Genomic DNA, 15,398 nt, shown 5'->3' with positions numbered 1-15,398 from the left:
CCGTCACTGAGTGTTTGGGTTTTGCTTTTCTTTTGTGTTTGTGATCATTTCTTTGTTGTCCATTTATGTATATGTCTTGCCATGTTCAGTATAGTATGTGTTACTGTTATGAGTTCATTTCTTCTGAGGTGTTTCTTCTTCTTATGCTTTGTTCCTTCTACCTTTTTGATTGATTTCTTTTAGAACATTTTCAGTTTCAGTATATTTTTAAACAGGTCATGAAACCTTTTTTTGTATTGTTTATTTGTTCAGATTATTGTGACATTATTATAAATTAGCTGGTCAGTAACATCTCATAAAGGCTAAATAAACACTTTTCAGTCTGGCTGCAAAGTTTAAAGTGCTTGCACAGCAAACTGACCAGGTCAGAAAAACGACAAAAAAAATCCATGTTCTTCCATCCATCACCTCTCAACGTATCTTTGGGAATACCCTTACCCACATTGCCTCCCAATCTGGTTTCACTTCTCCTTTCCACTGATTGCATTGTTTGCTTGTTTGGAAATGACATTTGTCCCCTTTAAGAACTGTAGGACAAATTCAAAACACCCAGTCAGTAGTATATGAACCGTGCTCTGTGCCAGTATGTGGCCCTCAAGCTTTGTTCTCTGCTGTCTAAGATGGTTTTGTCACATAATGCCTTAAATGCTCTCCAGCACATGTAAAAATATGGCGTTGCAGACAAAAATATAAAATTAAGTTGGGACGTTACCGGAATAAAAACTCTTTTAACTTTCAATCTGAGTCTGTTATGGAACATGTTAAAATTGGTTTTACTATAAAGGCCAACGATTTTAAAAAGCTGGAGATTGGGAATTGGAAACATAATTCTTAAGTGGTTAATCTCTAGAGGGTGCCACAGTATTATTCCACAAATAAACTCTTTCCACTTCTGTATGAACACAGTGACATCCAGTGAATATCTGCATGGTGATGACTGTAAATGAGAGAATAGAGAAAACAAGTAAATGAATCAGCCTTCTGGATCAAAATATGAAGCAATGGATTTAACAACTTTGCTTTTAATCCTATCTTCCCACCTGGGATATTCATCAATTATCACATCCCGTTTTGTTTGGGCTCTTTGATTCTGTTATTTGCCTGTATTGATTTTTTATTTTCATTATTTTCCTTCATCCATGTTTACTTCTGTTAGTCCAATTATTTTTATTTCTACCTGATCAGTCTTGTCATGTTTTACTCTTCTTGGACTGCTCTTAGTTAGTTTAGTTAATTTATTCCTTGTGTTGGTTGTTTTTATAGTTAGATAATTCCCCTTTTTGTTCTCCGTTGCTCCCTGGTGCTATTCTCTTTCTTCCTTCTCCGGCTACCTTTCTCTCACCTCACACCTGCAACCTATTAGCCAATCAGCTTTTGTTCCAGCGGTCACTCTTCCTGTATATAAGCTCTTTTCCTCCTGTCACTCCTCACTGGATCCTCCTGGTTTCTTCTTGTAGCCTCCTAGTTGCCTTGCCTTTCTGCAGTTTGATTCTCTGTAAGTTTTTCTTAATTCTTCATTAAAACATAGACTCAATGAAGATGCCTCTCAGTTGTCTGCATTTTGGTCCAGCCCCAAATCCACCAGACATGACATCAGTGACTCATCAGTCAGATGCAAAACATTGGATCAGCATGTGCAAAGATGGCAGACAAAGTACAAAACAATCAAAATGCCACCAGTTTGAAATTTGTTGAAAATCTGGCATGTTTTGGCCAAGAAGGAAAAGTGCACTCTAGCTTTGAGTGAACATTGTCTGTGTGCAGATTTCTGGTTCCTCCTCTCTCTAGCTATTAATAACAAGAATTAGAAGTGGAGCAAATGTGAGCATTCATAGATGCACTGGGTAATGAAAATGAAAGGAAAACTAGACAGACATAACAGTAATGCCTCCCCCAGTAGGCTATGGCTACTGATTCTGAATCTAACGCATGTTGAGGAAAGGCCCAGGGATGTTTTACTGCTCTTCATGCTAATCAGACAAAGTTGAATTGCAACTCAATGTTGGCCTCACTTCCGCAGTGGTGAGTGGATACCAAATGCAAAAGAGCTTCCCTGCAGTGAACCTCTCTCTGCCCTGGTAGCAGTAGTTGCAAACAAACATTTCAACTACTAGTATTGTAGTATTGTTGGTTGAAAGGTTGTTCAATCACCAACGTTGGAATTGGCCATAAAGATCATTTCTAAGTGTGTGTAACATTCTGAATGTCCAAACATTTTGCCTGCCTTCCCAGTGCTGTATTTTTAATGCATGGTGTATTCCTAGTCCTTATCATAAATGACCAAATTAAATATTGATGGGTCCCATTGTGACAGAGCACTCAAGAATTTTAAATTAGCTGTTTTACTTTCATTTGATCTGATGCCAAGTTACCAATCTAAATGAAGCTTGCTTTCGTTTGGAGCTGATGAATGGAATTTAATGCAAAGTTTGATTGAGATGGATGTAAAAAAAAAAAAAAAGTGACATTTAACAAATGTTGATCAATAAAATCTTTATGTAGAGTAAAAATGTACCTCTTTTTGTCACGTTTTCTCTGTATTGCTGGCCCAGCACATGGTGAAGCTTTACTCCAGAAAGTAAGACAGAGCTGTTATAAAACTGACTGGATTATTCCGTCTGATTTTACTTGATCTGACTTTAGCTAAACCCCTGGCTTATCAAACATACGTGATCATTAGGCAAATAGGCTGCAACCTAGACAGCTGGTGGTTTTTAACATTGGTGGGAAAAAAATGTTTTCCATCATCACTGAGCTGAGCTAAATATACCGCTCAGGAAGGCCTGTTTTTATTTATTTATTTATTTATTCCATGTTTGCTGCAGGCCTGCATCTGATCTGTTTGGGGATAATGGTGGCAGAGGAGGACAGAAGGAGTGCTTCTGCTCCCCTGCACTGCTACACATGTACGTTTTTAAGATCGGGACAGTACCTACGACTACCCTGGAAAATGTTTTCACTTATAGTGTAGATCTTTGACTTGCGTCATTGAAATCTTCTTGATTAATGGGTATTTTCTGTCTTTTTGAGAGACCTATAAAGAAAACAACCTTTTAATGTCTAGCAGCACTTTTTTTAACAATGACTTGAGTTTCAAAAGGCAAAAATCGTCCTCAGTACAGGCCAGGGGTCGGCAACCCAACCTGTTGAAAGAGCCATTCTGGACCAAAAAAACAAATCTGTCTGGAGCCGCAAAAAATTAAAAGCCTTACATAAGGTTTATAATGAAGGCAAAAGCTTTAAGTGTTTATATTAGCCTATTATCAAAATGACTAAGTGTATACATAATTAGCATCCATGATTAAATGTTTATTTTCCCTGCTGTGCGTCCTGGATGGAATGAGGCATCATGTGACTACTCTGTTGTACAATGGTGCTTTAAGTTTACCTTCCGTTACAATATTAATGTATTGTATTTCGTTGACTTGATAAAATTAAAGAAATGCAATAACGAAATCTGATTTTTGATGTCCTTTTTATTATGAAGATCGACAGGGAAAGGATCATTTTTTTCCTTTTGGAACTCGAAAAACCTGCTCCACAATGCAGTTTGCACAACGACGATCGCTTTGTACATAATCACCGTAAAGTGTGTGATCGAAAAAAAACAAAACAGAACGTGCTTAACGTGCCCCTTATCTGGGCAACAAACGGAGTGCAATAAAATGCATGTAAAATACAAGAGTTGTAGAATCTCTCCTCGACTATTTTTCTCTTTTCCCCTTTGCTCTCCATGGCCCACCACACACCCGTCTGTTTGTTTACAGCAGCCACCTGCCTCGCGCCCCTCCCAGCTGAAGGAAACATGTCACAGGCTATGAGGCAAATCTTTGTTGACAGAAATGTTGAAATTTAATATTTATTCTACACATTTTCGTAGCATTGGAAAACGTTAAGAATGATCGTGTCGTGTTTGTCCTCCTACAGAAACCATATTAAAACAAAAAAATGTTTCCCACCCCCATCTTTTTCCATTTTCAAACATTTTTGAAAAAGCTCCAGAGAGCCACTAGGGCAGCGCTAAAGAGCCGCGGGTTGCTGACCCCTGGAATACCTCCCTATAGTCAGTTTACTATAAGTTTTATAATAAAAATAATATGAATTATAGCGTGTACAAGCTTGTGCTAGTCATATAGTAGCTAAAAGTAAAACTCGAGTCATTAATGTTGGAGTGTTTTCATTCATTTCTAAAAGTCCTGATTGAACAGCCAAATTGGAAGTACTCAAACATACTAGTAAAGAGAATTTTGGATAACTATTGGGTGAATATATTTTTTAGCGTTTATAGAAATGCTTCCAGTGGGAACAAATCTTCAATAAAAGCACCAGAACTACTTATGTGTAAAAAGGTTTGTAAAAAAAAAAAAAAGAGTAGTAGGATTAAGAGGATTTGAATTAACTGGGAATGAATACTCATATTAAAGGTTGATTGGTGTGTGGAGCCAGAGAGCCTTGTCTTGCAAAGTCTTTTAGCCTAATAAATGCTAAGTTCTTGCCCAGACGAGAACATTGACAGAAGCATGCAGGAGGACAGATTCACTCAGTGCAGAAAGAATCCTCCATCCTGACAGCTCACTTTCCTGCAAGTTTTTGAGGTCTGACTACCTTTGCATTACAGTACATATAGCTGTGCATGCAGAGCAGTCATAATTACTGCATGGTTACTGCAAATAACCATGCAGTAATGTTTTACAGAGGGAAATCAAAGCAGGGAACCACCCACTTTGATTACACACATCACGTACTTGTAAAGACATGCACTTTTTAAACGTTGTAGTTTTTTTTAATAAGATAACTCTAATGGTAATATTTGACTGACAAAAGGTGCTGAGGCCACTTGTACACAGGTGAAACTCTTCCTTAGTGTTTTTATTAGGCTACCCACAGCTTCCCTGACAGCTACTCACATTTTTCTCTGTCAGTTTTTTTTTTTTTTTAATTTGATGTCCTATAAAAATTTAAATCGGTTCTAAATCGAAACTATTTAAGCTATGGCAGCAGTTTACCACTTTTGTTCATTCTAATACGTCTTTAACCTAGAGTCTAGTAAAATGGCAACCTGTTAGAAAAATAAGCAAAAAGTCAGATGGAACATTTTATCCAAGGAATGGATGAGTTTTGTTTTGTTGTTTTCTTTGTAGTGCTCTGATAGAAAAGTGGGTTGTGAGATCTCTAACTGTGCCATCACCTCAACACACGAATGGGTGTTGTTCAAATATAATTTTGATTAAACTAGTCCAGCAGTTTTTGTATTTACAGTTTCAAGTAGCTCACCACTTGCACCATAATAAACCTTCTTATTTTCTCATGTTAGGTTTGACTACAGGAGTTGGAAATCGTGTACATTTACAAGATAACTTACACCTACAGTATATCTCAGGTGTATCTGACACTTAGTGTGTGTGCAGTGCATGTTGTTTTAGTGAGTGTGTTTTTAAGACCGTCACCTCTTTGAGGTTCTGGTTTTATTTAATGGTTTGGTTCCATACTTCTACGTCATCTCTTTTACAAAGTGCTATGAAATAGCAAGTAATTCAGTACAGTATCTGCAGAATGGTGTTTCTATTGGTACTTTTGATGTGAAGCATTTCTTGTGATGCACCTTGGAAGAGACCTGGTGCCACCTGCTGGCAAAAATCTTCAAAGAGAGATGAGACTGTCCTGCTGTAAGCACTTTGGCACATAATAAAATGTGCCAAAGTTTGCTATGAATCCTTTCCAGTGTTTCCTTTGAAATATGATTACTGACTTTCTCTTGCCTTCACAACAAATAATGACCTAATTTGCCAACAATTACAATGCTTTAGATTTAGTGTAATAGACCAACTCAAAGTAGTACAAACATGCTGGTGGAGTGGAAGGAAAACTACACATGGTTTTCACATTTTTCTAAATAAATAATCTCAAAAGTGTGGTGTGCATTTGTATTAAGCTCATTTCGATCTGACACTCTTAAATAAAATCCAGTCCAGTCTACTATCTGCACAAATTTCTATATGCATGCTATTTGATCTCAGTATGAATACATCTGTTCTGTTAAGGCCTTAATTTAATGAACATTAGTGAACAGACAGCAGCATGAAGGCCAGTTCTGCACTCTAGCACTAAGGATGAAGGGCAAGAAGAAAGTCAGTGTCAAAGGAAAGAATTCCTACTTGAAATTTGCAACAAAACTTCTGAGAGACAAACCTGTTTTAAACATATGGTCAGATAAATTTAGAACTTCATGTAGCAGAAAACATAACATTTAGCATGCCTTCTTGTATATTTAATGGTTAGTGATTCTAAATGACCAAATAAAATATTGATTGGCCCCATTGTGACAGACCACTCAAGACTGACTTAGAATATGTGAGAAAACGAATGTTGTATGACATTAAAAAAACAAAAAAAAAACACGTTAATTATAATTTAATAATATTGATCATTCTGGACATGGTTGGAGTTTGCCGTTGCCATTTTCTGAAGTTTTGAAGAGCTTTGGATGCTTTCTGACGAATGTGGTCTGAGCCTCTATTTTCCTCTGATAAATGAATATTAATGTAGGCGTCTAAAAGCTTTGATCTTCATTTCTGCCTTAGATGTTTGCCAAGTGAGAACAGTTCTCATGTGTAATCTTTTGATTTCATTTTGAAAAGCATTTGCGCTGCACCAACTGTTTTCTAGCGGAGAGTAGGAGGTAGGTATGAACATTTAGTTATGGAACAGCACATTTTATTGCTTGATCGGTGCTTGGAAGGACTGGTGGGTTTTGCATGAACAGCGTCCCTGCATGAGATCCCCTCCTGTGTCAACTCATAGACAACCAAGCAAGGATCCACACTGACTACGTTTGTGTGTGCATATATATATATATATATATATATATATATATATATATATATATATATATATATATACCATTTACTTGTAGAATGATGGTATAACTCTTAAAATATATCTACATCTATTTCTGCTCTGTGTAGAATAGTACAGTTGATGTTTGACTAGTCACCAAAAACCAAACCAATTCAGACGTAATAGAAAATAATTTTACAAAAATAAAACTTTTGCACTGCACAGGAACAAGTTACAGGGTTATTAGTGATAGTGTCTGTGACAGTATCACTGTGGGCCGCATTACCTGTCCTTTTACCTGAAAATAAGTATGTAACAAAAATCATTTTCAGTATGTAACTTACATTATTTTTAATATTATGCATCATGGTGCCCCCTTGTTGTGTGTTCAATATCTGGCAGTGTTTGGAAGGTAAAAGAAACCATGTTTGTAGTTAACTTTACCTCAGCTCACCTCATGTATTAATTTACTTTATTGTTCTCTGAAGCACTGACAAAATGGCATGCTGCAGACTGTGTTTATTGTTTATTGAGTAACTGTTTATGTTCTGTAGTTTGAGCCTTCATGTACAGCGTGACATTGAGACAACAAACTAATCCTTGAGGAGTTGAGGGTCAGTCCTCCTCGTAAAGCATATCCCACTTTCTCTTTTCAGAAGGATTAAAAAATTCACTGATGTATGTTTTGATTTTCTTCATAGTGCCTATTTGTCCAGATTTTTTTGCTTTTGTCATTTGTTTATCTGATGAACTAGATCTCATCACTTTTTGTTGAACATTTCTCTCTTCATGCCTCTTCCTTTCTTTCATTTCCTGCTTGTCCAGCCACTCCTTCCACTGCGCCTTCATCAGTGCATCCTGCTCCACTTTTGCTTTGTCCTCGTTGCTTTCCTCCTCTCTGCCTGTTAACATTTGGGAGGGATTGTGGGGGCATTTTTTCTCCTCTGATTTCTTCATCAGCTTGCAGCTGCCACAGACAGCGGGGTCACCTGATGGCGAAATCGGCTCACGTTGGGCCTCTTGTGACGTACTGTGATCATTGCCGGGAAAGTGCTTGATGTCTGTATCTCTGATATCTGTATCCACCAAATCGCATTCACTGAATGTGCTTAAAGTCTTCCTGAAGCCTTGATCTGGTTCTGGTGATGAGTGTGTTGGATAGTCACTATCGCTCTGTGATTTGTCTTCACCTTCTTCATCTGCAGGCTGCATTGTTTCCATCTCTTCTGTATCAGATGACCAATTAGATTCAGGGATTTCTCTGCTTTGCGTCACCACTGCTTCTCCCAAATGCTCATTTAGCTTGGCTGCCATCTGCACTCTCAGCTCGAGATACATGAGAAGAATCTCTTCTTGCAGTTCAGCGATTTTCTTCTCCACCTGTTTATTCACCATTCTGTTGATCCATACGATACAGAATCTCCTGTCACTTGCTGCCTGCTGTCTTGACCTGATCAGTCAGAAAAAGTGAATTAATTGGCTATACAGAGACACAGCGGATTACCGTACATTGATACATGCATTTTTTTTGGTGATCTTTATACAAATTCTAATAAAAACATTTGAGCCTGATTCAAATAAAATCACAAGGTGAAAACATTATGCAAAGAAATAGCACAACACAAAAAGTTGCAACCACCAAACAGTAAGGAAAATATAATTTTTTTTAGGAAAAGCTGCACCTGAAACGAGAGGCAGCGGGGCCTGTCTTTCTTCTAGATGCTGCCATCAGGAAATGTTCTCGTCTCCAGTTCCGCGTGAAAAGTTAGATTGTTTTTCATACATGGAGGCTATAATATAACACATTAGAGCCAACATTGAGTTGTCATTAAGATCACATTTATTTTTATTGTTAATGACACATAAATAGGAAAGCAAATGTATTGTCAAGGCTCTATTGGTCTTGCTCTTTACCATTGTCCAAGCTCAGTTACAATGTATAATTAATTACATTTTTATGAAGCATAGTTACTTACCACTGTTAGCTAGAAGGCTTAATTTCTCTCCCTCTCCTTTTTGTAGTTGTAGTCTAAACTGTAAGTTTTCTTTTCTTTTGTATATGTTTAAAATCACCAATTTTAAAAGTCACATGTTCTGTAAGACTTTGTTGCCATGGAGTATGGTCCAGTTCCATCTTGAATCAAAACATGCACTGGATCCATGTTTTGAAAATATTTTATTTTGTTTCCTGGTAGCCCCTCACAATTCCTATAAAAATAAATGTGATACAAGCATTTTTTAAAATTACATTAGAGTTTCTAGATCCTTTAATTAGTGACCCACAGCATCCTGTTTCACTAACATGCTAATGTGATGAGATGTAGAGAAAAATGCTCCTAGCCACTTTTCATAATGGGAAAAAGGGGAGAACATGCCATTCATGTAACAAAGGTGTGTGTTAATATACTCACCTAAACTTGCTCATATCTACAGATTGAGCAATAACAAAAAATAAATAAAAATAAATCTGAAAACTACAAAAATTGTGAAAAAAAGGCTAGCGTGAGAACCTTTGTTTCTCTTGTCGATATAGTAGTGATGATGGTGATGGAGTTAAAATAAATTTCTAAAGCCAACTGTTTGAGAACAGCAGCAAATTGTTCGTTGGTCAACTAAGTTGTACATTTATTTTAAGAATTTCACACATCTTTACCAGGGTTGCCAAAGAATGCTGGAGGGTTCTATTTACTGCATAAACTCAGGCTTATTCCGATTTGCCACTATGCATTTTGGAATCTCCAACAGGTGTTGCACTATTTCAGACTCGTGATTATGACCACAGACCTTAAACAGGGTCACAGAACAGACTTACTTTAAATTCCACATCATTATTTTGCTGCCTCTGACTTTTATTTGAGCTTTGTTTAAATGCTTGCCACTCATTTTCCTGGCATTCCTCTCATATCCAGATCTCATTACACATGCTTTGGTTGTCTTCTGGAACAAAGGCTGAAAGAAAGGGTAGCAGAGGTGTTGAGGAGCACTACTGATTGATCATTTTATATATAAAGTCTTATCTGGGCTGGCTCTTAAAGCAAGACATGTTGGTTGAGAAATATTTTAAAATCTATTAAATCTTCTGTTCTCAAAGTGGTTTGTGTCCACATGGTCCGCTTGGGCTGAGATGCTGAACATAGTGGGACGAGACAAAAATACACACGGCATGTATGCCAAGTTCGACGCCTGTGCACTTTGAATGCAGACGCTTGACATTTTGCTTTAAACTTAGCGTTTCGTGCATCAGGCGCGTCTGGTTTACGTTCAAAATCTATGTGGAGGCGCATCAGACGGGTCAAAATCGCTCTAGCTGTTGTTTTCTGTTGCCGCTCTTGACGCGTCAAACGGTTCAAGTCGCGCTGCGCTAGACGCGTGAAACGCGCCCAACTTGAAATTTTATGACTTTTCCTAAATTGACCCCATTATTAGAAAAAGTGATATTTGTTTTTGTTGATGTTTCCATTTGGGCTGTACACCACAAGATTGTACCCTAGTACAATCTTGTACTAGGGTACAAGATTGTCTTATGGGTCATTTCTGACCAGTGAATTATAAAACCATTTAAACACCAGAAATAAGTTCAAAGGTCACACAGAAACTGTCTCTAATACATACACACACACCTACACGCGCATGTGCATGCATATACACACATCAAATAAACTGGATTGATGTATGAATTGAACTTGTATTTGACCTGCACCTACAACTAACCTCCAGATTCCTCATTCCCCCTTTAAAAGTAGGAAAATTGTGAGTAATCACACCTGTTTTTGAGTCATGGTTCATCTACCTGGACTTCTCAAAAAGTATTATCCTCCGCTCGTTTATTTGTGTAGTTTTTATTACTCCAAGAATACTATACTATAGCAAATTATCCCAGTTCATTTATTGTAGTAAAATTTATGTCAACATTTCATCTAAATACTTCTAAATGCAGTACCAGTTCTGGTGCTTGTACACCATTTATTTATTTATTTCTCAAAACTTAAGAAAAACACACATAAAAACCTTTTGGACCTTCCACTCACAAGACGCACTGAATGCAGCATGACTCAAAGTAAAGCCAAGGAGATAACGAGAGGGAGTTTGAATTTCTTCTTGCCTGAGCTGCTTTTTTCCCCTATCAGCACTGACCTTGCTCTGATTACAGTCTTGCACTTCGGTACTGGAAAGTGTGCTGTTTGAGTGGGTGCTGTGAGCATCTTTTGGTGACTGATATATTTAGAACTGACTGGAACCTTCACATCTAGATCTCAGCCTTCAATAAAATAACCCTCACCCTTAACAAGTCTTCATAAACCATTGCATATGTTATTGAATATAACATGTCAGTAATAATTGCGTTACCCAACATTTATTGTACCTTTTTCATCAGGGCTTATACGTATATTATATATATCATGTGAACTACAAAGGACTATTAGAAATATGAGATATTTGTATTTTACACTGAGTTTTTTGGACAACATACTGAATGGTTGTTACAGTAGAGCTGGGAAAAGTAGCTTTGGTGATATATTAAGATAATATTTTTCATTAGCAATTTTTTTCTCTGGTGAAACAGTGATTACTTCCTTGTTTTATCTGGTTTATGTGCATATAGCTTATGTACAGCTCTGGAAAAAAGTAATAAGATGAATATTGGATTTCAGTAGTTTTTTGTCACTTTTCTAAATTACACTTTGCCTGGCAGAGCCTTACAGGACACTAGAATTAAGGAGCCCACTGAGGGAACACTAGATTATTAAAGAATACTTTATAAAAAGCTGGGGGGAGTGCAGTATTAGCTGTATGTACTGAAATTATGCATAATAATCTGCTGCATACATACAGTTGTATGGGTATGTAATGGTACATCTACAAGGAAATGAACATTTATACCCCGTAGCACCATTTTGCGTATGCTTTGCGTTACAATGGCATGTTTCATTAAATGTGCTTTACTTCTTTCCTTTTAAACCCACAGAAAATGTGTTTAAAGATACCAAGACAATAAAGCAAGATGAGAAACAGTTTCTCAGCACCTTTCCAATTTAAAGAACTTATCATTTCATTTTACTGTGCATTTGAAGTTCATTTAAAACCATGGGTACAAGAGCTCTGGTGCATTCTCTTTGTACTTGTCGGATTTTGATATTCAATCGACTAATTCAGACAGAAAAAGTCACTGGGATTTTTCGTTAGTACCTCTAAAGGGTTGTATTTTATTAATCATAGTTTTATAGTTTTTTACAAAAGGAATTGTGTCAAACAAATTAAATGGAGAGAAATATATTATCAGGTTTTATTGAAAATATTTATAAGCACAGAAGCAAATAATTAATTTCACTGTCAGCTGACTTGCAACCAGATCATGCTCAGCTGCAGGTATAATGTCATTCTCTGCTTCAATCAGTGAGACTAACCAGAGGCAGCATAAAACGACTTTAATGCTGCACATTGAGTTATACCACACTTAAGATAGATGCTTTTCAGTACATAGGAGCAGTGTTTCTTTAGGACAAAGATTGGATAAGAATATTTGCTTGGTTGGTTTCTTAGCTATAAATTAGCGCTAATTTTTTTTTTTAAGCTTGAGTATCACCAGAGGCGGCCTGAGTGCCACCAGCGTTAGTTGTGCCACAGTTTGAGAACCACGGATGAGGTAAAACTAATTACTCAGAGGGCACTTATTAGAGAGAAGAAATCTTGAAAATGACACCCATAATGACCTGTGGAAAGAAATGAAATTACTTGGTCTTTTATGAGAAAATATAATTGTTTTTGAATGGGATTCTATTAGCGTGTGAAATTCTTTAAAGCCAAGACCTTGAGACTTCTATTATTAAAAAACATAAAGCTTTATGTCTGAAAGTACTTTTACTCAGATATATTACATGTCTATGTGGTATAAACATGGTTTATGTTTATAAACATGTTGGATGCATGTTTATACATGGTATAAACATGATGCATATTGAAACATTTTAAAACTACTTGAGGCAATGAAGGGATGGAAAAAGCAGCTGGAAGCAAAGGGTTTTTCTCTCTCTGCTTATTGCATTCTTCTGTTAGATGTTGAGTGCAAATTGGCAATCTAGAAGCAACCAGAACTTTTCAAGGTTAGTGACAGTTCAAATGGGAAAAGGAGACATGGCGGGGACAAAGGAACTGGGCGCCTAATCAACAGTCACGATGGAGGCAGTTGTGCAAGTAGCAAGTGATGACCTAAGCAATGTCAAGGAGTGATAAAGGAAAAGGGAGGAAGATAGGCACAGACAAAGAGACAGACAAAAGTAAACGGAGATGGTGAATCCATCTATAGATCCAGGTAAGAAGTGATTCTCCCAGGAGGGGTTCTGTTTGGCCTGGATCCCAGTGATAATTAGCCACTGTAGTGACTCTGCTTAAAACAAACCAGAACATGGCTTTTTTTCTTTTTACATCCTTGCATCCCTTAATCCTCCATGATCCTGTGGTTTTCTTCCACCGCCTTCACATATTTCATTTGTGTTTTTCCCTAGACTTAATTTTTTTTTAATCTTTCACTTTTATTCTTAGTTTGTTGACCAATTATACTTACCGTACTTTTATTTATAGAAGCCGGCTTTTATACTCCTTTTTTAAAGATTGGTTTGTTATATTAGGTAGCATACATAATAAGAATGACAGTGATTTAAATCTGCTGGACAATCTGATTGAAGAACTGTAGTTGAATGATATCAGCTTACGAATACTTTCAAAACTCCCAAATGAGAATTTATTATCACTTCATATGCAAAATACATACAAAAATGTGTGAGTGAACCTGTAGTAAGCTTAAAATGTAGGACATGAAAAACACAAACATTCAAAGCAAAAAGTGCAGAGAAAATCAACTTAAAAGGAAAAACACAATGATTGTTTGATAAAGGTTGAAAGAAAAGACTCAGTTGCACCATCAATAGCAGCAGGAGATCAAACAATAGTTTGATCTATGAAAACAATGTGTCTGTCCACTCTACAAAGCATTTATTGTTACCTGCTGTTGAGAAATCTTCTGACTTGCTTCTGTAATTTACTCTCTGTGACTGCTTGACAGTCATGGAATTCATTATTTCTTTAAATTCTGGAGAAATGGTCAAAGTCTATGAGGAAAATAAAATCTATTTTTGTATTTTACAAATAGCTCTGTGTGCGTACATCTTTGTTTCTTGCCTACCATTCCTGCCCATCTGTCGGTTAGTCTGACACCAGTCAGCTACCAGTGACAAAGCCTGTATCTCTTCCCGTTTCCTCCACTGATGACTCTGCAGCATAGAGAAGAGATTTGCACGAGCTTTCAAAAGCTTTTGTCAGCTCTTCTGTCTGTTATGTCATGCAGAGTTACAGCTGAAGTGCGAGGCACACGTGTGTTTGTTTTACTAATGATGTGCGGTGCATGTTTGAGCGCGTGTCTTTGTTGTGCATGCGCTGTGACGTGTGATGAGTTATGAGGAAACAGATGGTACACACTGCAGGGTTTGGAGATACAAGCATTCCAACATAGGAGATTTAAACAAGGATGGATGTAGAGCATGTACGCCAGAAATTTCTTATTTTGGTTTAAAAATAAACAATATTTTGATATACATATCAACTAAATATTAAGTTAAATATTAAATATTTAACTGAATAAAAGAAATGTCATTCTGCTGTACAATTCTGCTTGCCTTTCAGAGTAATGTGTTCCAGTTAGACATTTGTGTGTCCACTGCATTTGTGTGCATTTCACCAGTGGAGTATTAATGCTCAGCCAGTAATCAAGGATATAAGCCGCTTTTTAGAAATCAACCTACCAGAATCTTTAGCCAGTAACCAGTTTTTGTAACACTTTGACCTTTTTAGCAACCTTCAGTTACATATTGTAGAGAATGTAGTTTCTAATTCTAAATCTGCCACCCATTATGCAGATGTTGAAAGCTCAAATGAAGAGAACAGAGGTCTTTTGCTGTGTCTGTTTTGTTTTCTTCTGAGAAAATATCACTTTCTCACAGCCTGAATGAACCATCTACTTGGGGTAATATATATTAACATGACTTGAAAGTTGAAAATTAGCCCTAAAAGAATCTTTTTTGATGTTTACATTGTTTTTTCTAATGCTAACTAACCATATCATTTACAGCACATGCTGTGTGACTATTTCACCCTGATAAATATGAGGTATCATCATTGTTATTTTTTTATCACAACAACAAAAGAATGTGCTTGTGGGCCAAAAATAAAAAAATGTTCTGTGACAATGTTATGTTCTGTGCAGCTATAGCTATATTAACTACAGTATTGTTAATGCAAGAGCCTCTTTCTGTAACTCTCAGTGCTGAAACACATGAAAACACATTTCTAAAACTAAACATTTTTCCTTCATCTTACACTTTATCAAATCCAATTGTTTTACGTTGACTGTGAGTTAAGCGAAATACCATGCTATGGCATGCAACACAGCATTATAAACATTTCCAGTAAGGCTTTTTTCTCTGCCCTGCCACTCGTTGTGTGGATGTATGTTGTTTTGAACTCAGCAACTGTAGTCATAAGACCTGCTGACTGACACAGCGCTGATC

General features: G+C 36.8%; 2 protein-coding genes across 5 annotated transcripts in view; one reads left to right on the top strand and one right to left on the bottom strand.

Moving 5' to 3' along the window:
* LOC114154655 (multiple C2 and transmembrane domain-containing protein 1) overlaps positions 1 to 15,398 on the top strand; it is a 151,086-nt gene that overhangs the window by 12,346 nt on the left and 123,342 nt on the right. The window lies entirely within an intron of this gene.
* On the bottom strand, positions 7,340 to 8,946 carry LOC114154659 (uncharacterized). 2 transcript variants are annotated; one of them, XM_028033961.1, is made up of 3 exons: positions 8,814 to 8,946; positions 8,520 to 8,627; positions 7,340 to 8,287 (listed from the first exon to the last, which is right to left on the bottom strand). In XM_028033961.1, exons 2-3 carry the CDS (start codon positions 8,564 to 8,566, stop codon positions 7,453 to 7,455), a joined length of 882 nt encoding a protein of 293 aa, XP_027889762.1. In that variant the 5' UTR covers positions 8,567 to 8,627; positions 8,814 to 8,946; the 3' UTR covers positions 7,340 to 7,452. The 2 variants fall into 2 exon arrangements, with proteins under 2 accessions (XP_027889762.1, XP_027889763.1); XM_028033962.1 differs by lacking the exon at positions 8,520 to 8,627 and having other exon boundaries at positions 8,814 to 8,916.

The sequence above is a fragment of the Xiphophorus couchianus genome, chromosome 12 (genome assembly GCF_001444195.1).
Source record: "Xiphophorus couchianus chromosome 12, X_couchianus-1.0, whole genome shotgun sequence".
Taxonomy (NCBI): Eukaryota; Metazoa; Chordata; class Actinopteri; order Cyprinodontiformes; family Poeciliidae; genus Xiphophorus; species Xiphophorus couchianus.
This window is presented reverse-complemented; position numbering and strand designations above follow the sequence as displayed.